The sequence below is a fragment of the Pseudochaenichthys georgianus genome, chromosome 24 (genome assembly GCF_902827115.2).
Source record: "Pseudochaenichthys georgianus chromosome 24, fPseGeo1.2, whole genome shotgun sequence".
NCBI classification, from domain to species: domain Eukaryota; kingdom Metazoa; phylum Chordata; class Actinopteri; order Perciformes; family Channichthyidae; genus Pseudochaenichthys; species Pseudochaenichthys georgianus.
In genome coordinates this window covers 19594830-19621263 of record NC_047526.1, presented here as the reverse complement: position 1 = coordinate 19621263, position 26434 = coordinate 19594830, and the positions used below count along the sequence as shown (strand labels likewise).

General features: G+C 40.1%; 1 protein-coding gene across 2 annotated transcripts in view; it reads right to left on the bottom strand.

Moving 5' to 3' along the window:
- nbas (NBAS subunit of NRZ tethering complex) overlaps positions 1–26434 on the bottom strand; it is a 223581-nt gene that overhangs the window by 178785 nt on the left and 18362 nt on the right. For both annotated transcript variants that reach the window (XM_034076461.2, XM_034076462.2), the window contains exons 15-19: positions 24313–24588; positions 19351–19476; positions 18895–19046; positions 18610–18747; positions 1418–1496 (exon numbers count right to left, since the gene is read on the bottom strand). In XM_034076461.2, coding sequence (XP_033932352.1) covers positions 1418–1496; positions 18610–18747; positions 18895–19046; positions 19351–19476; positions 24313–24588 — 771 coding nt within the window. The remainder of the gene's footprint in view (positions 1–1417; positions 1497–18609; positions 18748–18894; positions 19047–19350; positions 19477–24312; positions 24589–26434) is intronic.

Below are 26434 nucleotides of genomic sequence, written 5' to 3'. Positions count from 1 at the left end.
ATGAAGAATATTTTCAATAAAAACGTAGTGTGTCTCTTATGCAAACATGTAAATAAACACATCATATAATCCTTTAGTGACACTTACATTTAGAATGATCTGAATAGTGGTTAGTAGTACAAATACTTCTTCCCATGTAGTTTCACAAAAGGAAGCCTAACTTGTGTATGCTTGATTTCTATCATACAATAGTCTGGAAAACATCCATTCATACTACACTGAGACCGCCACTCAACACACGATTAGAAGGAGTTTCAATAATAATGGACATTACTGACTGTTCAATATGAATGCAGAATTTGCATGCAATGGGACAACATTTTGGAAACGTTCTTTTTGCAGTCTGAGAAGTATTGACCAATCGTCTTTGAGAGGGCTTTGAATGCAAACAGGTACGCTGTCTGTGTGAATAGAAAAAGAGGCATTGACCATAATGTAATTCCATTGGCAAATGTCCAACAAAAATGTGACTTTTTTATCAGACTGTAAACAATCAGAGGTGGACAGAAGAAAAAGTATTGACCTGGATATTCGCTGAGTACACCGGAAACCTTCAAAATTGTAGCCGTTTGCCCCAGAGGATAGTCACATATCTGGTGTGTTCTGAATGGATTCAATCATTGTATTTCTATAACAATTCATCATTTCCAGACCCAGAAGGAGCGGGCTCTCAAAGGGCAGGACTATCTTGTCTCGTCATACCGTGTTTACACAAGAGGCATTTCAGCTGCGTTTTAATCTCACACCTATCTGACAGAATGGATATGCTTTCATTTCAATTACAGCTGTCGACACAGGCTACAACAACTTTTACTCTTCCTGTATAACCATGACCTACAACGTGTTGTTAGGCTTGAAATCTATTTCCTCACATGCTACAGATGTACAGATGTAGTTAACAGCAACATCTATAATCGTAAATTGAATGGTTTATTTTTTGTAAATGTATGGTTTTATAATTATAATTTTTTATATAGATCTGCTAGAGCACAAAGTGTTGTTTTAACCAATTAAAAAATGTATATGATAAGTATTTTTCACTAGATAATGAAAAGTCACAGATAAACAATTGATTGAGAGCTTTATCTCATTCCTTTCCTATTTTGTCTAGTGTGTTTTTTTAATCTTATTTAGCATTTATTACTGCATTCTATCCCTGTTTTAATGTTTATTCTGCCTATTTACCCTAATTGTAAAGCAGTTGTATTTCTAATATGAAGGCTGCCATGATTATTTTCGTTGTTAATTAAATCAGAACATGAATCCCTAATTAAATTAATTGTTAGTTGCAGCATTAATTGGGGCTTTTTAATTCTGCTTTTCAATTTGATATTTCAGTATAATTTCAGGTTGTGTAATAACTACGTCCCATGTGATCCAGAAATAAATAAAGTGATTAGAGATAAACAAATGTTACCTCGTATGTTTCGAGCCGGTCCAGGTAGGAGAGTAGTTTCAGTCGGCTCCGACACAGCTCCTTCTGCTCCAGAGTCAGCCTAACAAAGCAAATGTAAACACTTTAATCAACAGCCTGCTGACACAATCTCAACACTTCATAATTAAAATGTTAAATGCCGACTTAAGTAATACAATTGCAAGATCTGACAAGTGCTTCAAACTACAACCCTGGCCCACGCACGTCACTAATGTAAATGAACTGTAAATTGACCCTATACAGGCGACCCGCAGGGACCTATATAACAATGCTGTGGACTGGTGACTACAATACCACACAGTGCCCTCTAGACCTAATCATTTTCTAAGGGCCACAAATCAACTCCTTATGACCACAAGAGCCCTTTGGTTGTTATGTACGGGACGCTAGTTGTCTTGCCCTGCGAGAATCAAATCAATTTTCAATGTCATTTAATCACAACCATAAATAAATTGGATGACCACGAACACAAAGGCACAAGGCTATATAGGATCTACCTACAATTCAATCACCCGAGGTATGCCCATGGGAAAGGACCCACGAGGACGAGTACGACACTTCACACGGTACGATTAAAAAATTAAAAGAACACCACATAGTCACACATCTCCAAGAATGTTCCACAAGGAAACAACCTGACCATGTGGAGCAGTGCCGAAAGCTCCCTAGAAAAAAAAAGCTTGGCCTGGATCAACCGCAGTGTGACCACAAGAGAGCTGACCCCTCCACCGCCGTCTTAATCCCTAATCCCTCATTACAGAGTGCGCTATCAGGCCTTATCAGGGTTCCTACACAGACTAACAGAGATTAACACTGGCTCAACACACTCTCTGGCACATCAAAGAGGGGCAGCTTAGCACTCGAACCAGTGGTAATTATTGCTTTGCTCTGCCTCTTCAGAGAAAATAAACTAGGAGTTGGAGCAAGGAGAGGGGAGAGAAGGAGCAGATATGAGAGGAGATGTTAGAAAGCTATTTTAACCTGTCTATTCTTCTTTCGGGTTTCACATGATGACTCAATCCAACATAAAGTGACGTCAGAAGCAGAAAACAGTGTGACAGGCTGTCCTTCTGTCAAGGTTTGATAAAACTCTTAATTTACTACAAAAAGGTTTATTAATCTAAATGTAAAACCTGTAAATGTGTGTTTATAATCTTGTGGGCCACAGAGCTAATGTATGCATTAGAAGCAAAATTGTAAGGACTGTGGAGAGAGACAAAGGACAGGATACAATATTTGAATTTCAGCATGTGCATCACTTGTGCAAAGACTTTATATGAAAGTCGACGTAGTGACCGTTGCATCCCCGATTGATTTGAGGAGTGCGTTTTTTTAAGCCCTGAGTTTGGCATTTTGGCTGTCGCTATCTCTGTTCCTTGGAACCAGAAGTGACGCAAGGGTGGAGCAAAGTATAACCTAACCAACAGCTCAAACAGACATGTTTTACAAATTCAAATAAGCCTTTACGAACTGAAATCACACTGTGAAAGGGTTTATATTGTAATATGAAAAATCAGACCATGCCGCAGTAGCAAACTGTCTATCAAAATCAATCAATCAATCAATTTGACTCTAAATGGGACCACAACTATTCATTGAAGATTGTGATGTATTGTAAATACTTTAGTTTAGGCCATAAACTAATCAGGAAAATGTTAACTGAGGTAATAAATCAAGTGAGAAGTATCCGGGTTATTTCATAGGCAAGGCAAGTTTATTTATATAGCACCTTTCAACACAAGGAATTCAAAGTGCTTTACAAAAACATTAAGAAAATGGCATTTAAAATCAGTCATTAAAAAGAAAAGATAATAAAAGAAACATTTTAAAAAAGAAAAAAAGACATGGATAAAAGTTACATTGATGTAAGATGTAAATAGTTCAATTAAAAGCAGCGGCAAAAAGAAAAGTCTTCAGCCTGGATTTGAAAGTAGTCAGAGTTGCAGCGGACCTGCAGGTTTCTGGGAGCTTGTTCCAGATATTTGGAGCATAATAACTGAACGCTGCTTTACCATGTTTAGTTCTGACTCTGGGGACAGAAAGCTGACCAGTCCCTGAAGACCTGAGAGATCTGGATGGTTCATAATTTAGGTCAGAAATGCATTTTGGGCCTAAACCATTCAGGGCTTTATAAACCAGCAGCAGTAATTTGAAATCTATTCTTTGACACACAGGAAGCCAGTGTAAAGACTTCAGAACAGGAGTGATGTGATCCACTTTCTTAGTGTTAGTGAGGACTCGAGCAGCGGCGTTCTGAATCAGCTGCAGCTTCCTAATAGATGTTTTAGTGAGACCTGTGAAGACACCATTGCAGTAGTCCAGTCTACTGAAGATAAAAGCATGGACAAGTTTTTCCAAATCCTGCTGTGACATTAGTCTTTTAATCCTAGATATGTTCTTTAGGTGATAGTAGGCTGATTTAGTAACTGTTTTAATGTGACTGTTGAAACTCAGGTCAGAGTCCATGACTACACCTAGATTGCTGGCTTTATCTGTTGTTTTGAACATTGCAGGCTGAAGCTCAGCGCTAACTTTTATACGTTCTGCCTTGGCTCCAAAAACCATTACCTCAGTTTTATCTTTGTTTAATTGGAGAAAGTTCTGAAACATCCAGTCATTGATTTGTTCAATGCACTTACTCAGTGTTTGAATTGGAGCATAGTCTCCTGGTGAAATTGTTACGTACATTTGTGTGTCATCCGCATAGCTATGGTAACTTATTTTGTTGTTCTTCATTATCTGAGCCAGTGGTAGCATGTAGATGTTAAAGAGAAGAGGACCCAAGATGGACTCATAGGCCTCTATACAATCAAACGTCTTTTAACAAATGTCACCCCTTGCTGGAAATGTTCATTTAAGGTTCTTCCGCATTCGCTCATATTTGTGTAATTGTTCGGTACGTTGGTTTGTGCCTATATCATTACATGTCATTCCAATACAAATTACCAGTTACGGAATCAATAACAGCAATTCATTAAGACATTTTAATTATTTTTTTCTCTGAAGTGGAAATGCCGGCAGCAGGTCAGAGTTGGCTGAATTTAGTAAAGGTCCATGGCTTTTGCTTCTCAATAGCTAATCCTACATTCTGAATTTCACAGCTGTACAAGATAAACAGCGTGTAGACTGTTACACATACAAATGGGCAACTTGGCAGTACACCAAAAGGGTAACAGAGAGACTGCGCCTTTGCAAAAGGGTTATATTAGTTCCCTGAATTGCCCTTACATAAACATTGACTCAAGGGTTAAACGGGGGATAAAGTGGGCCATGAGCGAAACCAAAAAAAGCGACACATCTGAATGGAGATTGAAGAATGTGAGGTTTAAGATGTAATGTGCCCGACTTTAACTGCACTTTAGGCCGTTACCCATCATTGCACACCCTGTCTAATGTAAAGAGACTGAACCCTGATTGCCTCAAAGTGTGTGTGTGTGTGTGTGTGTGTGTGTGTGTGTGTGTGTGTGTGTGTGTGTGTGTGTGTGTGTGTGTGTGTGTGTGTGTGTGTGTGTGTGTGTGTGTGTGTGTGTGTGTGTGTGTGTGTGTGTGTGTGTGTGTGTGTGTGTGTGTGTGTGTGCATCTTATATTTCAAAGCCATCAGGACTTCAGGTTATTACAATCAGATGGCATCACGCCTCCATCTCTGTACTAACACCCTGAATATGACCGTACTGGACAGAGATTGAACCGCATAAACAGGACAACGCAGTCACATTCATGTACACACACACAAGAGCACACACACACTCTCTCTCACAGAAAGGCGGTGTGTGATAAAAGCGATTATCACACAGTGCGAAGGGGATAAAATTGGACTGCATAAACAGACAAAAACACTTCTGCACATGTCTTCACATGCGCTTTGATGCATCAGTAAAGCACACCCACACACACACTGCTACTGCAGGAGCAAATGAGAAAATGAGACTTCTGATTGAGGTCTGAATCTGATCAGATAACAACATAAACACCTTGCAGCAGACTGTTCACTAGCCCCCCTTCTCTTTCCACACACACACACACACACACACACACACACACACACACACACACACACACACACACACACACACACACACACACACACACACACACACACACACACACACACACACACACACACACACACACACACACACACACACACACACACACACACACACACACACACACACACACACACACACACACACACACACACACACACACACACACACACGGCCCCTCCCCGTCGCTATATTACGTACAGGGTACCCCTTTCCCGTCATTTTCTACGGGCAGGGCGTCCCATAGACCTTCATTGCGGACACAGCGGACCCCTTGCCCGTCAGGCTTCTACGGGCAGGGCGTCCCATGGACCTTCATAATGCCTATTTTAAGGTTCATTTGGCCATTAAAATGCGTTTTGATCTCATTTTATGCGAGTAATGAGTTCTTATTTCTGATTATTTGTGCAGTACATGTACATGATGTTTAGTTTGCTAGTTATGACGAAGATTACTTCATGAATGTGTACACATTCATGGTTGCTAAGGTGGTTGCTATGGACGCTGCAACAGCTCCCAGACCACGTGATCAACAACAATGGCTGTCCTTCGTGTTATTCTCGGTGAAAATGCCTATTTTAAGGTTCATTTGGCCATTAAAATGCGTTTTTATGTCATTGTATGCGAGTAATGAGTTTTTATTTCTGATTATTTGTGCAGTACATGTACATGATGTTTAGTTTGCTAGTTATGACGAAGATTACCTTACGTCTGTGAGGAAAATACACGGGGCTCAGAGCCTCGTATTTTTAAAATCTTTTTTTCCTTCTAATTTATTATTCTTTTCAAAATAACACACTGTTATTTACTCACCAATAACACACAATTATCCTTGCTTTTATTTATTGGTTTAATTCCATAATATCGGTCTTTTTTGGTGTTCGTCAGGAACTGAATTTCAAAATAAAAATAACCGGAAACAGACGTAGGCCTATAAGGGACATTTCGAGCATCATTGCGATTGTCAAAATGTTTGAGTTTAGGATGGCACTACACGACACTACCCAGAGTCCCCAGCTATCGTTTAGGACTACAGTCCCCGTGATTACTCTTCAAGGTCTGGGATTGGATGTTGGAGTGGCAGTGCGCCAAGGTTACAGCGTCAAACAGCTGTTTGAAATGGAACGAAACCACGCCAGACTATCCAAAACTGGAATCGAACGCCCCCCAGAACTACACACTACACCAGCCTTTCCCAAACTCAGGGTCGCGACCCAAAATGGGTCGCGGACCCGTTTTGATTGGGTCGCCATGTTACACACACACAGCTTGCAAATACAATTTTTTTTATAATTTTTGTATTTTATTTTTTATTTTGAAAATGAAATTATGCAAATATAGCATTGTATATTGAATGATTCAATTTTCTAAATACAAATAAACTAAAAATAAAAGATTGTATTTGTATCAACTCTGACGTGTCCCCCGCGAAAGTTTTCGCGCCGTCTGTTTATTGTTTATTGTCTGTTGATTAATCCCGATCGTACATGATGGCAAAAAGACGATACAAAGAGGAGTTTTAACCGTTGGCTTCACAAAAGCTGTTAGAAATTGAGAGGAGCGGCCTCAGTGTGTGTTATGTGGAGAGGTGCTCAGTAACGAAAGCATGAAAATTAATAAATTGGACCGGCATCTCTAAACAAAACATCCTCTGCATCGGGACAAATCGAAGGATTTTTTCATCTGCAAAGAAGAGTCGTTCAAGAAGCAGTGTTTTGACGGCGGAAAAGTAAGTCACTCATTTTAATCATTTGTTTTGTGTGTTTGTGAGCTTGTCGGGGTCTGTTGTGAAATTGTTTCGTTAATGAAAAGTTGGATGAAATGCAGACTGAGCCCCGGAGCGGACCGCCAGCTGCGCGCTATCGCGCGTCCTCTACTCGCTCCCGCGAGTCCACTACATTCTGCAGCGGCACAGAGCGGTGTTTCAACTTTTACTTGCCTGAAATGTTTTTAAAACAGAGAGAAAAACAGAGAAACAATAACCACAGGAAGATTAGAGGGAAAGTGACAGGCAGTATGAGAAGGAAAGCGAGAGAAAGCTTTTTTCACTGCAGCCGCACGGACGTGACTGCTGCAGTGTGATGCACACTACATATGGGGGTTATTCCCTATCTTTATTCAAGAGCGTGGTCTTTAAATTTGAGAGCATACTTTATTGATTTCACGTTCAGAATATGTATTTCTTTCCCTCAAACGACCCTGTCCTCACACTCAAATAGTGCCTGCTTGCGCTTATATTTGCTCTGCTTCTGCTCAAACTGTACGCTTGCACTCAGATATATTGCTGCTTCAGATTTCCTGTGTTCCAGCTTAAAACCTTCTCCTCGCACTCAGGCTGTTTCTGTGCGCTCGTGAAATGTCTGCTCTCAGATTTCTTCTGTGCGCGCTTGGATCTTTTGTGCAACAACCCTGTCAAAATCCCCCTGTGGGGATTCCCCACAGTATTGAGTATGTAATTCGCTTTGGATAAAAGCATCTAACAAGTAACATGTAAGGTAATGCGCTATAAATGCGGTTGCCAGGTCCACATTAGGTATACAGCGTACGCCGGCTGGTGTTAATAATCACCCAATAACCCAGCAATGTTAATGATGATATCTTCTCTGTTATTTTCAGGCATTCAAAGGGAACAGAGGGGCACTGAGGGCATCATATCAAGTCAGCCTCCACATTGCCAAAGCAAAGAAGCCCCATTCCATCGGGGAGAAGCTGATAAAGCCTTGTCTTAAAGATGTGTGTCTCTCTGTCTTGGGTGAGGATGCAGCGAACAAAATTGAGTCTGTCCCACTCTCAAACAACACCGTTGCATCCAGAATCAAGGATATGTCAGCTGACATCCAAAAAACAGTCACAGAGGAAATACTGCAGCACAAATTATTTTCACTGCAGCTAGACGAGTCTGTGGATGTTGCTGGGATTCCCCAGTTAATGGTCTTTGCCAGATACATTAGTGGTAAAGATATCAAGGAGGAGTTCCTATTCTGTGACCAGCTGCACACAACAACAAGGGGAGAGGATATTTTCAGAGTGGTGGACACACATTTGAAAGAACTTAAATTAGAATGGGAAAACTGTATAGGGTGTTGCACCGATGGTGCAAGGAGCATGACTGGGTGCAGGTCTGGTTTTGTGGCTCATGTACGTAAAGTGGTCCCAAATGTGAAGGTAACACACTGTATTATCCACAGGGAGGCTTTGGCTAGCAAAGCATTGCAGCAGGACTTAGGTGAGGTTCTTGATGTGGTTGTTAGAGTGGTAAATCTAATAAAAAAGCGTCCACTACAATCAAGGCTCTTCAGAGAGCTCTGCAAGGAAATGGGGGCAGAGCATGAGCACCTACTCTTCCACTGTGAGGTACGGTGGCTCTCCAAGGGAAAAGTTCTACAGAGAGTGTGGGAGCTGAGAGAGCAGGTCATGGCTTACCTGAAAAATGAGAACGCTAACCTAGTCAAGCATTTTGAGGACAAGCGCTGGTTGGCAAGATTTGCCTACCTGGTGGACATTTTTAACAAGCTCAACATACTGAACACCAGCCTTCAAGGAAAAGAGAACAGCATATTGGATCTTGAAGATGGAATACAAGGATTCCAAGCACGCCTTGGTCTGTGGCATTCCCAGCTGGTTGCAGGAGAACTGGCAATGTTTCCTGTTCTCACTGCCTACCAAGTAAGCACCGGTCTTCCCTTGAGTGACTCTGTGAAGCAAAACATAGTCGAGCACTTGTCTCAACTACAGGAGAACTTCAAGCGGTACTTCCCTGACTCACAGAGAGCTCAAAACCTTCAGTGGGTGAAGTTTCCCTTCCAAGCTGTGCCATCACAAGACCTGGGTCTCAGTCAGGCAGAGTTAGAGGCACTGGTCACACTGCAGGTCAACAGGGGCAGTAAGATGCTGTTTGAAACAACCACTTTGGCACAGTTTTGGGTTGCTCATTTCCAGCAGGCTGAGTTCTCCTGCTTGGCTAAGATAGCTGTACAAGTATTGATACAGTTTGGCACCACATACTTGTGTGAATCTGGGTTTTCTACTTTAGCATACCTGAAAAACAAATACAGAAACAGGCTAAATCCTGAGCATGACCTCAGATTGGCACTGTCAAAAACCCAGCCCAGAATAGATCTGCTGGTTGAAAACTTCAACCAGCCACATACCTCTCATTAGATGTCATTGTTATTATATTATATCATGTATCAATATATGATATAATACCCCTTCTAGCATGTCAGATAAGAAAATATTGTAAATAAGTCAGTACAGTTAATCAGTTGCCAAGTGTTAGAGTTTCTTTGTCTCTCAGAGTGTTTTACAACAGCTCTGTTCATTTAAAAGTGTTTAAAAAATGTGTGTACATAGTTTTTGATCTAGTGACAAACTTAATGTTGCACTTCTGATAGTTTCAATGTCGTTCCACCTGTGATGTATACACTTGACTGCACTTCCTATAGTTAGTGTTTTGTCCCTTTCTGTTTACAACATGTTTGTTCTTTGTTCATTTAAAATACTTTAAAATGGTGTGTACATAGTTTCTGAGCTAGTGACAAAGTTAATATTGCACTTTTGATTGTATAATTTAAATTTGATTTGTACTGTATATACTTGACTGCACATCCCATGTTTCGTCTTTCTGCTTTGATCCTTATTTTTTCTGGGCAAGCTCAAAGGGAAGGTTGTTATGGTGAGAAACCTTCACCACTTTTATAATTAAATAAACATTTTCATTTACATTTTAAATTCATGGTGTGTTGCATTCTTTGTTTATAAATATAGATATTATTGAAAATCATGACATTTTCTTAGCTTGGGTCCCTTAGGACCACAACATTTCTGTTTTGGGTCTCATGCTGAAAAAGTTTGGGAACCCCTGCACTACACTATTGTGTTTCGCAAAATGTTCTATGGGATGTCTCTACTGAACGTTTTCGTTTTTCCCACAATTAGAAGTTGCCAGTATTAAACACATTGGTGTTATCAAATGTAAAACATATAATTAATAAATGGGTGAAAATCGCTGTCCATAATGCGCAGCATCAATATATAGCATTAATATATACCCACATGACCGCTCATTGATACTTTGTAATTCTACTCCACTACAATTCAGAGGGTAACCTGGTATTTTTACTCGACTGCATTTATTTGAGTTACTTTGCAGATTCTGATTAATGATGTGAAATATAAACAACTCTTAAATCAGACTTTAGTTACACCCGAGTAAAATTCAGGGAAGGTGATTGTCAAGTGCCAACAATCAGGAGAGATATTTGATAGTGGGTGCTTGAGAAGACTAAACATGTATCTGCAATTGACATTAATGGAAACGAGTAATAAAGTATATTAATTACTCGTTATTCTCTACTAATAGTTAATTAAAGACTATATATTATGGCTATTTTGCACATCCCTTTCAAGATTTCAAGATTTTAAAAGTGTATTGACATATCATACACAACTTACGGTGTAGTTATGAAATGAATGAAAAACTTGGGTCACAGGTCCCTCAACAGTGCATTACAAGACATCTATCAATATGTGTGTACCTCCACCGTTAAACTGTCATATTCTGCACATTTCTTATTCTATCTACATACATAAGAGTATAATTAATGTGTATAATATCAGTTAAGATAAGTGCTTCAACATAGTTAACATTGCAGGAAAGCAATATATTAGACGTTAAGTACTTTGTATTTATCTGTAGATAGATACCCCCAACGTTTTTTTCTTATTTAAAAGAAGACCGTAATCTGTTATTTAATGTTTAAATAAAGGTTAATTCGTTTTTCTGTTTTGCACCTCCTCCTATTAATATCTTTGTACATCCTGCACTAAACTGTTTTATTGAAGAGATCACTTATAGTATCTTCTTGATTTTTTATATTCTATATTTCTATCACAGACCTTCTACTTTCCCCCTATGAAAGTATATGTACTCTTAATATTTTTTTAATCAAATATAACACGTAAAAACAATAATTCAATAACGTGCTTTAACCACTAGGCACACAAGGTACACACAGACACTTGTATGTACAACATCTGAAGATGTGTAGTTTTATTCATGTTTCACATAATTTTACAGCATATTGCTATACTATTTCAGACTCAGTATTTACATTCTTACATTCAAAATTCAATCCAATTCAAATCAGTAATATCTTTAAAATCTACAAGTCCTATTATATCAGCTGTGCACCGTTATGGTGTAAATATAACCTATCTATGAATTATATCAAATGTAAAAGTCAGCCGAATTAGTGTTGATACTGCAAGGAGACGTATTGTGTGAAGAGAAATTGAGAAGTTTTTTAATTGTTGATATATTTATGATCCACGTCAAGTATTCAGTTTCGGCGGCATTTCTTCAGTTTTTCCAAAGGTCTTCTCATCAGGGCGCTCTAAATAAAGAACTACGGCATATCTGTAATATGTAATGCAGCCGAACCGTGTATTACAATGCCGTTATGTGATGACTTTCAAAGAGAAAAGCAAGAACACTCAGAATTAAGTATTATTTTAGTCTTTTCAAATGTTTTACGGATTTCATCTAATATAAACACCAAACCCCAGCATGCATTGCGGGTAAAACATCCAATCAGCGTAGCTGAGAATCTTGGGTAATCGCTCGAAATGCCCACGTCAGTTTCCGGTTATTTTTATTGTTAAATTCAGTTCCTGACGAACGCCAAAAAAGACCGAGATTATGGAATTAAACCAATAAATAAAAGCAAGGATAATTGTGTGTTATTGGTGAGTAAATAACAGTGTGTTATTTTGAAAAGAATAATAAATTAGAAGGAAAAAAAGATTTTAAAAATACGAGGCTCTGAGCCCCGTGCATTTTCCTCACAGACGTAAGGTAATCTTCGTCATAACTAGCAAACTAAACATCATGTACATGTACTGCACAAATAATCAGAAATAAAAACTCATTACTCGCATACAATGACATCAAAACGCATTTTAATGGCCAAATGAACCTTAAAATAGGCATTGTCACCGAGAATAACACGAAGGACAGCCATTGTTGTTGATCACGTGGTCTGGGAGCTGTTGCAGCGTCCATAGCAACCACCTTAGCAACCATGAATGTGTACACATTCATGAAGTAATCTTCGTCATAACTAGCAAACTAAACATCATGTACATGTACTGCACAAATAATCAGAAATAAAAACTCATTACTCGCATAAAATGAGATCAAAACGCATTTTAATGGCCAAATGAACCTTAAAATAGGCATTATGAAGGTCTATGGGACGCCCTGCCCGTAGAAGCCTGACGGGCAAGGGGTCCGCTGTGTCCGCAATGAAGGTCTATGGGACGCCCTGCCCGTAGAAGCCTGACGGGCAAGGGGTCCGCTGTGTCCGCAATGAAGGTCTATGGGACGCCCTGCCCGTAGAAAATGACGGGAAAGGGGTACCCTGTACGTAATATAGCGACGGGGAGGGGCCCTGACCGTCCGTCAATATGTGACGGGATGGGAGTGAGAACGTGTCACACACACACACACACACACACACACACACACACACACACACACACACACACACACACACACACACACACACACACACACACACACACACACACACACACACACACACACACACACACACACACACACACACACACACACACACACACACACACACACACACACACACACACACACACACACACACACACACACACACACAGACACACAGACACACAGACAGACAGACAGACAGACAGACAGACAGACAGACAGACAGACAGACAGACAGACAGACAGACAGACAGACAGACAGACAGACAGACAGACAGACAGACAGAATATGAAGCAATAACAGAGTCCTGAGGAAGTCTGTATTTCATGTGACAATACATTTCAGGGTGACTGAATACAGTGCAAGAAGAGCACAGTGTCTATAACAGGGGTGGGGAATCTCCGGCCCCTGGTGCTGACGAAGAGCACCAGAACGCCACTCCGGGACTTCAAACAATTGCAGTACCCATAAGTCCGTACACATGCTGCAGTTTTTGCGTGGCTGTGTCTTAGTTGTAAGCCCAGTGGCGATCTGTTCATCCGACATACTGATCATACAGTCAATAACATTGTTGTTATTAGCATCTGGTTAGCTAGCTATGCTAACGAATATAAGAAGCTTTTTCTCCAACCAGTGAGGTAAAGGCGCACACACAAAAACAAGAGAATAAAGTAAACGGGTATAAAATACTATATGACAGTAAAAAAAAGTTGTTATTAATAAACAAGAATACAGTTTGAAAGGAGAGTGATTTGTAAAATATCCATAAAGAAAAAGTAAATTTGCTTACAGTTCTGTTTCATATGGGTGTTGAGAGATGTTTCCAGAGATCTCTTCATTTTGCTCTCAAAGTGCACCAGATTGATGCTTTCAACTTCAATATTTAAAAAAAAATCTTCTCGGGGGAGCAAGCCCCCGGACCCCCCTAGAAGAGGTTAGGTCCCCCCCACTTAAATCATGTCCATGGATAGGAAACTAAATACATTTGCACACATCTTGTGTCCATATCTTTCTGTTTGGTGGTCATGCCACAACCTGTCATGGCAAGATATCTGGATTAAGAGGTTGCTTTTTCTTTGCACAGCATGAAAGAAAGGCCAAATGAATGTGCTGTGATTTTTAAGCAGAGGTCAATAATTTGTACGGCCCTCGGAGGATGTTGAAAAAATTGAAATGGCCCTGAGAGGAAAAAGGTTCCCCACCCCTGGTCTATAAGGATAAAGCTGGTAGTAACAAGAAAGGGTGGAGAAGAAGATTATCATCTATCATTCATTTTTATTAATTTATTAACAAAATGTGTGTTTGCTTAAAGGGGATTAACATTGTCATTGAGATGGTTTGACTATGAATATTGAAAATGTGTCCAGAACTGTCAATAGCTACCTTTAAGAGTGACTTCTGCCATTTGGCTAAACTATTAAATTCAATGAAATGATTGTGTATGATTATAGGTGCTATGTCATAAGTCAGCATCAACAATATACAACTAAGGTTGACTAACTTTTTTTTTTCTGGAACTGAAATCTTAATTCCTTTTTTAGATTTTGTAGAAATAGTTACTGGATTTAAAAGGTTTTAAAACTGGCGCAATTATGGTTTTTGGGCTTTCCCTTCCCTGTAGTGTGTTATGTAGGATTGTGTGCATGTGAATGGTGTGCAAAGGCTACAATTCCAATCACAACAATCAGAGCAGACTGGGTTCTCACTTCAGCTTACATTACTACATTACACATAAAGAACGATCACCAATCGATCACCAATCCAGTCACTGATCACCAATCCAGTCACTTCGTACTTTTTTTATAACACTGGTATTGGATCGTTAGCCGAACCCAAAGCCTAGGTATCATTATCAGGACTGAAAAAGTCTGATCAGTGAATCCCTATTCTCTAGCTAGCACACACATAAACACACACAAACAGCCACCTAACACGCAGAGGGACGAAAGCTGCACTTACTGTCACAGTCAATAGTTAAATACAGCCCTTATCTACGCACAGGAGCATCACACAAAAAAGCACATACAGAGCAGCTGTGATCGATACTAAGCCATTTCTGTAATGGTGGTGTAGTTAAAAAGAAATTAAGAGAATTACTATCTGTCTCAGACCTTGGCTGCAGGCCTAAAGGCAACGTGGGCAGATCATTTAGTGAGGGGCTTTGCTTCACCCATATGCACACACATTTACATATATATATATATACACACAAATATTTTGGGCACAGGTTCAGGTTATTTATTTGTACCCGTAGGTAGATTCTGAGAAAAAGACAAGGGTTCCATCCTGACACTAAAAACACAAACAAAAGACAGAATTGACTCGATAAAAGCACGATAAAACATAATCATCATGGTTTTGTCAATGTTAAAATAGGACAATTTCCTAAGACAGTACAAACGCTGGTGCCCCCTTTTGCACACAGCTTCACAGTTTGGATCAGAGCTCAATTTTGAGTCAATAATTGTCCCGAGATATTTTGTATGATTGCACAAATTCTACTTTCTGATTCTGGATTGTTAAGACTTCATGTATGTGGGGATGTCTTCTAAAATCAATGATCATGTCCTTGGTTTTGCTTATGTTCAGTTGTAGATAGGACTCCTCACACCACCTGACAAAGTCGTCAATGACAGGGCCGTGTCTGGTCTCATTGTCCTGGAGCCTACTAACAATTACAGAGTCATCTGCATACTTTAAAATAGTCCTATTTTCCCACCTACTTTGACACATATTCGTGTAAAGTATAAATAATAGTGGTGAAAGGACACATCCTTGTGGGGAGCCAGTGGAGGAGCTGACTTGATCAGATAAGGTCCCATTCACCCTCACTCTTTGTGTCCTATTGGTTAAAAAAAAATCAAGAATCCAGCCCATAAGATTATTGCTTATTTCAAATTGTTCTAAAAGTCTGCCAATTAGAATATGAGGTTGAATTGTGTCAAATAAAAGTCTAGCATGAGATCCAATTCCCTCCAAGTGTTTAAAAAGTAAGTCAGATACGGTGACCGTGGCATCCTCCACTCCTCTATGTGGCCTGTAAGCAAAACTGCATGGGATCGAGTGCATGCTCAGTCTTCCTTAAGATTTCTGCTCTGACTAGTTGTTCCACATGTCTTCATTAGAATTGAGTGCTACTGGTCTAAAATCGTTAAGAGTTTTGGGGCCTCTGGATTTGGTGTAAGAGCAGCCTGGCAAACACTATGTAATGTTTTGCATTAATATTTTTTAATGCTATGGATTTTCTAACTCCCTCTTTTATCTTTTTTTTATCTTCCATCTCCTCTTTTTCATCCAGAGACTACAGGTCCGCAATAAAGCTAAATAGTTGTATTACCCAATGAGCCAAACAGATAGAAAATCAAAAGGACAAAATAAATGTAACAGTGAGCTGAGGGGGAGATATTAAATTATGTTTCTGCTCCTCCTCATTCAGATGCAGACCGGAGGCTCACTGGTTAAGTATCTGAGGCGAAGAGAACAAAAGAGACTGCTCAATATAGCTACTGAAGCTAGAAATCCTTGTAACACAGTATAGGTATGCCGTTTCAAAAGGGGCATCATTCATTTCAGAGCATTTTCTTGGGGTTACATCTGCTCTTCTCAACAGATGTGTTAAACATGTGTTAGACCTGATATTACATTTAAGAGTCTTTCATTTTACATAGGTATGTGTATGTGCGTGTGTGTGTATGAGAGGTGATTAGTTAACACTAAAGGGTTTTTCATTAGTCGTTCCCTGGGCACTGAACAACAAAGGCATAAATTACCTCCAGCAGATTACCCACTAATCTCCACCAATGTGCTCTCCCTCCAGCTCCCTCATCCTCATTAATGTCCCTGCCTTTATGATCCCCGCTCTCCGGTGTGCGACCTAATCAAACAATCAGTGTTACATTTGGCAGCCCCCTCTGCCATTCCCTCATTGTTTCTTCGGCTGTGCCTTAAATACTGTCACCACATTCTCTCCTTTCCCACAAATAGCAGTGGCTGCCCCTGTTATTATATTTCATACTTTGAATAATAATGACTTAATTTAGGCTCTAGCTACAAGGCGACACACACATGCCAGCGGCAGGTTTCCCTTAGTGAGATTTCAACACCCACCTAACACCTGCTACCGAGAGCTGGAAGCTGGTGTTGAATTCTGGTGATGCAGACTTTAAAAATGACAAAAATATTACAAATACCCTCCAACAGTAAAGTGACAACACTAAGAGTGTACTGTAAAGCAAAGAAATAGGCACTGTGTAGCCATTTCAAGGCACAGCAAGCTAGCATTTAGATGTTTAGAAAATACAAATGTTACCATCTTAGCAGTTAGACTGTAAACATGCTAACATGTGCTAGTTATGTTTTTGTTAATGTGGTCATTAACAAATATATTTAATGAATTTCGAACTGATGATGACCACAGTTAAAAGGCTAGGGGATCCAAAATATACCAAATCACTATCTGGAAACCATGAATCTTCTCTCCTGAATTCATGGTAATCATTCCCTAGTTCAGACATGTTACCATTAACCAAAAATGTCAACAATACTTGTTGAAATAGAGAAAAAGTAATGGGATTACTAAAGTCAACATCTGGTAAGCATGATTATCGGCACAATATTTGGTCCAATTCATCAAAATAAATGTTGACCTACTTCACTTAAAGGTAGGGTAGGTAAGAATGGCGAAAGCAGCCCGAGTGCGCTAGAATTTGAAAGTACGCAGCCGAAAAAAATCTGCCACTTCCTTCAGACTTCCTTACAGAGCCCCTCCTCCAACACACACGAACGCGCACATGACCAATGAGGGCACGAGATCAGTTTGTGCACAGATGGAAGGCTGACAGGCAGGTAGGCCATCCAGTTACTTTAGCCGGGCCGTCTCAAATAATTGGTCATGCTTTTTACAGCGCCACGGCTTCCACAGATGACATTTTTTTATGTATTTATTGTCAAAGCACTTAAGATATTCATTGCTATCGGGATGTTAAGAGCATTCCATGGAATATAACAAAAAGTGTTTCTGAAGGGAATTACCTACCCTACCTTTAACAATGATACAAATAAAATTGTCCTGCTGGTGGAGCTGAATACAAATTCAGAGTCACATGTCATGGCAATCAATTTTATAGTTGTCAAGATTTTTCCTTTGGAACCACAATTGCACACCTCATGGTGATGCTAGGGTTGAAGTCAGGGGAATAGGACAGTTATTAATGACCGGTTAATCATGGATGTCTGAACATAATGTCATGTCAATATACCCAATAGTTGTCGATACATTTCAGTCTGGACCAAAGTGGTGAACCGACCAACGGATCGATTCCTAAACCCATGCTTCCAAAAAAAAGAGATACTAGAGTTTACGTATGAAATAATGGCTTGAGTAATTTTGCACAAGGACACTTCAGCCGTTCAGTTGCTTGCCAACCAAGCTTGGGTCCTCCAGCTGAAGTATCTGTAAGCACTACCCAGCCACTGTGATTGTGTTCGAATGTTCCCGTCTCTGTAAATTCAAAAACGTTGGCAGCATTTCTGCCTGCTGCGACTTTCTGTCTTGTTCTGCTGTCTGACTGCATAACCGATAGTGTGTCTGTCTGTGTACCTGCTGAAGTCGACCTTGGCCAACAGCTCTAGTCTCTTCTTGTTCTCCCGCTCCTTCTTCATCTCCAGCTCCTCGTCTCCTGACAGGAAGTCTTCGTACGGGAGGTCGTCGATGTCAACGTCGCCTGGCATGATAAACCTGTGAGATTGCAAGGAAATGACACATACTAGAGGGTAAATACGGAGAAACAAAATGAGGCATGCTGAACGAGCCACAGGTTGATAGGAGGGAAGGAGGAACAAAAATCGATTTACATTCTTTCTATTTATGTTGTTTTTTCCTTACCTGCCCCCATCTTCCCTGTTTCCTATGGCGATGAGGGCCTCGAGGTCGGTTCCCTTTAGGCCGTATTGAAGCAGCTCTTTGGTTGCGTCAACATTCTCTGGTACTCGCTCCACACACTCGTGCAGCACCCATGAGCGTTTGCAGATCTTGCTCTGAGGGTGGGATTTTGGGAATGAGTTCAGAAGAAATGATGGGATAAAATGAGAAACAGAATTAGGAGGGAGAGGTGTGAAATTCTGCAGCAAATTGGTAAAAATGATGCGTGAAATAGAGTAAAGGGACTTAAGCGTGTGCTGTAACCCTACTCACCTACACACACATACTGTATATTGAATACCAGAAGTCTAATATGCTTTGATAGACACCAACAATCTGACAATTCTTCTCTCTCATCCATTCTTTTCTCCTGCTTTCCTAATTTCCGGATATATATCTCTTATTTCTCTTATCTCTCACCAGATAATCTTGTATTGAGGCGATGCTGACGGTACTCTTCCTCCACTGTCTCTGGTACACCAGGTCAGAATCCAGGTTATACGCTTGAGCAAGAGACAGGGCTTCACCGTATTCCTCATTGTCAATCTGCGGGATAAACAAAAATGCAAACCATAACATAGCATTAGGAAGACAAGATTAATATACATGGATGTTTTCTTCACAGATAGCAGGGAACGTATATGATCACAAAAGACGAGCAAATGGACATTTATTAGGAAGTGAGTCACTGTGAAATGAAGGAAACTGTCTGATAAGAAGGTTGTTGAAGGCAGGGAATCTAATTAAGAAACATAATTAATGTATTGTTAAGGTTCATTACTAAACAAATATTGCCAAGATAAAAGAACGGCAGATCAGTTTCGGAATCTGTAAGGTACTGATTCAATCATGTCCCTGAAGAGAATTAAATCAATGAAATGATTTAAAGGAACTACAACAACACGGTGTATATAAAGAAATATTAAAGAGGAGAAAGTCCTTGGCCTGATTTCCCATCAGGCTGAAGGACAAAGAAGCTAAGGTTTTGAATATGTGTGTTGAAAAGCTATGGCACTCCCGAAATCCTGAGTACGCACACTGACTACTCAAAGACTGAATAGGAAGCGCTCTAACACACAGATTTCAATCTGTGTAGCAATGTGACAGACTCTAGATGGGGCTGCTACGTAGGGATAAGGAGAATGGCTGAAGGCAAATTGAATATTTGGGGATATTTGGGAAATAAAATCAGAGGGATAAAACCCAAAAAGAGGAATCAAGGCATTGGGACTTATTATCACAGTGACTTGCCATATGTGTTGCAGGTATTTGGTCATCAAGCAAAGTATTGGCTAAAAAAGTAAAAGAAGAAAAAACTGACTAAAGCCTTATTATACCATAGCCTTATTTATTTATTATGTAAATAGTATTACTTGTGTATTTTACTTAAATGTATTAACATTATCCCACCAATATGATTTCAAGGCTTTGTGTAAAAACACTAATTTTACAAATATTATACCACTTTACAACATTTATTCTTCATATAATGAATATTTACTATATCATTAAGGCGCCCACTTGTGTTTTCGTAGCAAGAGTAGCTTCCTGAATTTGCACCAAAAATGCTATCATAACCTTTATGTATTATTAATAACCTCCATAATTCTATAACCAGGAAAAGCAGTAAAAATGTGCAAAAATTAAAATTGTAAAAAGCAAATGATCACGCTATATCAAGAGATGCCTATTCCCATGGGACAAATATTATCACATGACCTTTGTGTTTGGCGAAATACGGTATGAATATGTACTTGGCAAATTACGAGTATGACAGACGACCTCCACATACAAACTACAGGTCACCAGGTAGTACTGGTCCTGCACTAATAGGACGTTGGATGGAGCACATGAGAAACGTTACACCTGCATCATGGATGTATAGAGAAGTGTACAATCATTATGTGTTTGATAGCATTTCATGTAAAACACCACCGTACCGTAGAACATGCTCACAAAGTCTCCAGCATAGCATTTATTTGTCTTTGGAAGCAGTAAAAGTAGCGCTGCTGACATCATTATTATTATTTTTGAATTGGCCTGAATAGATGTTGACATATAATAATACCAAAAGAGGTTTTGCACACACTGATTTGATCCAACAAAAGCACTTTTATGAAGGCCTGCTGTATGTGTGTGATGGTACATGTGTGCCAGCGTTCTGACTGACACACACCGGCTGAGTATCCATCTTTTTCTGTCTGTAGGAGTAGAAAGCAACACATTAGCCAGACTGCGGTTCCTTGAGGGCAATAATAACCACACACGTAGGAGGACATCAAAAACAGCTTCCTTCTCTCTCCGGACTCGGCTAATAAAAATGTTAGGAGCTCTGCCAGTATGCTCCTCACGCAGGCAGGGTTACGCCACCGAACGCCTCATCAAACCGCTGAAACACATGAATAGGCTGACTTGAAGAAAGACTTGAAGTCTCACTGCAAACCTCTGGTGAACCTCTGAGGGGAGATCAGGTCATTCCGCTTTCCGTGTGCGAGCCAGTGCGGAAATGTCAAGCTGTTCAAACATAACTAGCAAAATGCAGGCCTTGACACACACAAGATAGCCATACTAATATGCATGCACACACATGCAAACGATACACACTTTCATTCACTCACACGCCTACAATTGGATACTTGTGAATAAAATATTCCAACAGGAGCGCAGCAGCTGCGGTTAGTCCCGCGGGTACCAAGTGGTACAAAGAGATAATAATGATATATTACCGTGTAACTCTCCACTGTTAGAATTGATGGCGATGACTAATGGCATCTACTGTAATGATGATGACAATGATGAAGAAGGAAGTAGATGATGGGTCATAAAAATGACTGATGAACCATGGTAAAAGTTTGGACCATTGAGAGCTGATGGTGTGTTTTATGATGGAGCATGTTGTTGTATTTGCTGCAATTTGTAGCGAGCCGCAACAACAGCCATTTTTCCAATGCGGCAATTAGCATCTCTGAGAGGCCCCTGGGAGTGAAAAGAATTGCCTTAAAAGCAGACTGAACATCTTGCTTGTTTTTTCCTTTCTCCTCAACAACACTCTGGCGTGAGTCCAACAAAACAATTGCACTTCAGTGAGCTGGCACAGGATTTATTTAGTCAGAAACCAATTTTGTAGATCAGCCGGTTCTAATCAGTCAGTGACCAAACGGATTCATATGACGTCCTTCAGTTGCTGCTAAATTAAGCGGCAAAAAGAAAATGAAGACTTTCATGGGAAATGTGATATCCACCATTGAAGAGAATTGATGACTGATGTTAAAGCGTGATTGCCGGAATTACAGTGAGGCACATGAGACCCATGTATCACTTTGCATATGATAAAAGGCCTTACATAAGGGTTGGTGCAATTAGGAATGGAGTGTCTTTGAAATATTAAATAGGTAATTCCTTTGCCCAAATTAATTTACAACACTGTGTGAGGCAGAGAACTGCACGTCAGCTCTGGAATGGCTGTTTAGATTGCTAAGCTAAACGAGCATTTAAATCCAACCATGAAGGCAGAAGCAGTGAAGGAAAGCTTTTCTTGCTTGAGCACATTCACATTTGGTTGCCCCAATAAATAACCAAAAAGAATCATAACCCATAAAACCCTAAATCCTACTGGGTTTGTTCTCACTTGGACCTGAATTGTCAAATAAAAAGCACATTTCCAGCCACGATATGTGTGAATTTCATTAAATATGAATGCTGCGATGTGACTTCTCCTCAGAGTCACTATCCATTCAAAACCTCAAAGACAAACGCCAGCCGCTCTGTCACTCTGTAATTGGGCGCAGTGTGAATGTAGCCGTGCTAACATTTGCTAATGAGCACTAAGCACGAAGTACAGCTAAGGCTGATGGGAACATCATTAGTCATGTAGGGTCACTGGTCATTTACAGAACGTATTGGATAAAGTGAAGATTTGCCCCGATGATTGAAGTGATTACAATTCCCCCTATAGGAACAAAATATCATGAAAATCCATCGAACAGTAATTTAGACATTTTATAAACAAAGAAGGTCAACCTCTTAGATTCACCCTCATGTTTGTCCAAAATACCATGAAATTGGTGGATCATTTTAGACTTTTTTGGACAAATTCTCAACACGATCACAAGATTACATATTACAAACATTTCCCCTCTTGACACAGACCTGATTATAGTTTTTTGACATTGTGGGCCTGAACGTGCTGCTTCTGTTTAACCTCTCATTATGACTGAATGGCTTTTCATTTCTCAATTTCACTTTGTATTACCGAGTGCCTTGTGTTAACGATGGTCTTCCATTCAGCTTTGATACACACGCATGCAATCTTGAACAACCCTGTATAAAGTCAGTTTAACATCAAGTGACGTTATTGCAAAATAAAAATAACTGAAAGAAAATAAAACTCCAGCAAAATATACCAAAAATAAGGTAATTCATCAGATAGTCATCGACTTATTTAAGTCTGGACCAAAGCAATTAACCCTTCGACTAACCTCCCTTCCTAGAACCCTGAAGTAAAGTTCATGGTTATCCTCGAAGATGGTGAGGCTATTTTTACAGAAAGCTTTGTGATGGAATATCTGATGATACACCGCAGCCATAAAGAGGTCTCATTATTCTTTCTTTATCTGATCCAGCACATTCAAAATGTGCTCTTTCAAATGAAAGGTGGGACAACATGAATTCAGGCTCAGGTGAAAGTCTTTTAAAATTCAAAAGGAGGACACAAATGAAGTCATCTGCATTCTTCTTACGGATTTAATTCTGATACTGCCATCAAAAAGTACAGTAACTCTTTGTTGTAAAGCACTTTTTGGAGGCAAAGTCATTGCCCTTACTTTAAATGAGATATTGCACAAGTATAGTGTTTTAAAAGTGTCCATCAACCCTTCTGGGACTGAGGCGGGCAGGGAAGATTGTGGCCGACCCCTCCCACCCTGGACAGACAGTTTACCCTGCCCCCCTCTGGCAGGAGACTGCGCTCCATCAGGACCGAAACCTCTCGCCACCTGAACAACATCTTGTTCTTTTTTTAATACTGTGAGCCATGTTAATGCTCAACTCTGACTGCTTTTTGCACATTTTTGCAAACATGTCTGCACAGCCCTCCACTTTATAATATAATACACTGTAGTTTGCCATATATACTCATTGTCCTAAATGTTTTTGTTTGTTAACTTTTAAGGTTATTTGTATCATTACATTTAGTGTAAATACTTGTCTTTAGCATCCTTATTAATGCTATTCTTAATTATATATATTTTTCTTTTTTACTTTGCAACCTATTTTTAGATTGTTTATGTTCGCACCACCAGATACCAAAGCAAATTCCTTGTATGTGTAAACCTACCTGGAATAAACTTGATTCTGATTCTACTTGTAGATTTTCCGTCCTACCTTCCTCTGGTACAGTTCCTCCGGTGTTGTCGACCTCAGACTGACCAGACGGTAGTTTTTCATCACGGTGCGGGGACGTTTTCGAGGCGGCGCAAACCTCTCCATCTCCGTCACGTAGTACAGGCCCTGCTTGACGTAGCCAAAGTAGCGGGCTTTAGCTGAGGACTCTTCATCTGAATCAGAGTCTCCGCCATCATCCCCCTCCTCATCGTCACTGGCCCCGCCGCTCAGGTTGCTCTCTAGGCGGCCGCGCTTCTGAGCCAGCTTCACCTCACACTGCAGAGAATTAAGTAAATAAAATAGAATGGAGGTAAATTGAGGGATCACATAGTTGAGAAGTAGTGAAGCGGAACCATTCAAAGATGATGGTGCACAAGAGAGTTGAGGAACAAGAGTAATGCATAGTGATAACTTATACTCCACACACACGCATCTGATGTGGCAATAAAGCAGCAGTTGTGTCTTTACATAAAATACATCTGCCTTGTTGGCCCAAATCATAAAGTGAGGTCTGCAAAACAAAAACAACGGCCATTTCCAAAGATTGAACGTATCAGATGTAGAGCTTTCGCCCGGAATGACTAGTGGGGGACACTTCTTTGCTGAAAAATGAAGCATGGGGTGTGTGAGGGAAACTTCTGAAGCAATTGGAAACAGGACTCGGAGAGACACGAGGAGAGCTGGAACTTTGATGGCAAACACTGACGGTTTATTTGGTGCTTCAGCCGGAGAATTCACAAGACATGTCATGAGCCACGAGTTGACACAGGTTGAGATGCCAAATCAATTCGGAAGATCTCTACCCCAGACCTGTGTATTTAGCTAGTTCAGAGAGAATAATCAACATTGTGCATAACAAGATGGAATCATAACACCGCTATCAGCTGACGCCAACAGGCAGGAACATAGAATCATAACACCTCTATCAGCTGACGCCAACAGGCAGGAACATAGAATCATAACACCGCTATCAGCTGACGCCAACAGGCAGGAACAGGGAGACAAAACACTGAGAGCACAGCAGCCCGGCTACAGGTGCCTGTGCTCAGTGAGGTCAGTATAAACTGATAAACTGGGTCAAAGTTATGGGCCTTGGAAAAGATGTCCCCTACAGGGTGTAATGCAGCATTGTTTACATCATAATCTGGCTAACCTAATGATTTAACTCCATCAAGCTGGATCAGCAAGCTGTCAAAAGCACAAACAAGATTCTAATCCAAATACTTATTCCAATGTGTCCTGTTTTCTAGTTTTTTGATTGCCTCAGTAGGGGAGATAGTACTTGCCAATTGTTTGTATCCCTACGCTGCAGCATTTGTAGCACCACTACAAATCATATTTTGTAGTGGTGCCCCTATGGGTTTTTATGCTCACTATAGCAAATGCTATCCTCAAGCAGAGGGCCTCCCAGCCAGGGTTTATGAAACATTTAGCACCTGTAAAGCTTTAAGTGCCTTACTCAATGAGGAGCTGAGGCAGCTTCCATAGTGCTGCACTAATACATTACTCATCACGCGCAGGAAGATGCACGTGTAATCATCGTAAACACAAAAGGTCACATTATTCCACATCTGCGGAGGCGGCACACAATACAAGCCCCATGCTCAAGGTAATTTCAACACGCATAAAACCCTCAGCTTTAGATACAGCTACGCCGGCACCCATCCCCCCCCCCCCTTCTCCATATTGAAGCAGGCTGATGAAACCGTTCGAAAAAGTTGGCAGCTGGCTGGTAAAAAAAAAAAAATCTCTCTCTATGCAATCAGAAAAAGAAGAAAAAAGGGAGGACTGAAGTAAACGTGGAATGGCTGTGATAACAGGGGCTTTGTTGGGGAATAAAGAACGAGGGATTCCTGTCTCATCATTATATACTGCAACAACTTTACACACATTCTGTTACCATACAGAAGACTGTATTTGTAAAGGCTTTCACACAATGACTATAAAAACCATAGTCAGATATAAATATTCAATATAGATAGTCATTGGTTACAGTGATTCACATCAGCTGGCAGTACAAATTCATAAATCATCTATTTTCACAAAGAAAATGGGTTAGTGTTGAGAACATTTAAATGAATGAAAAGAGGAAATATTGTATTCTATAAAAGGCCTTTAAAAG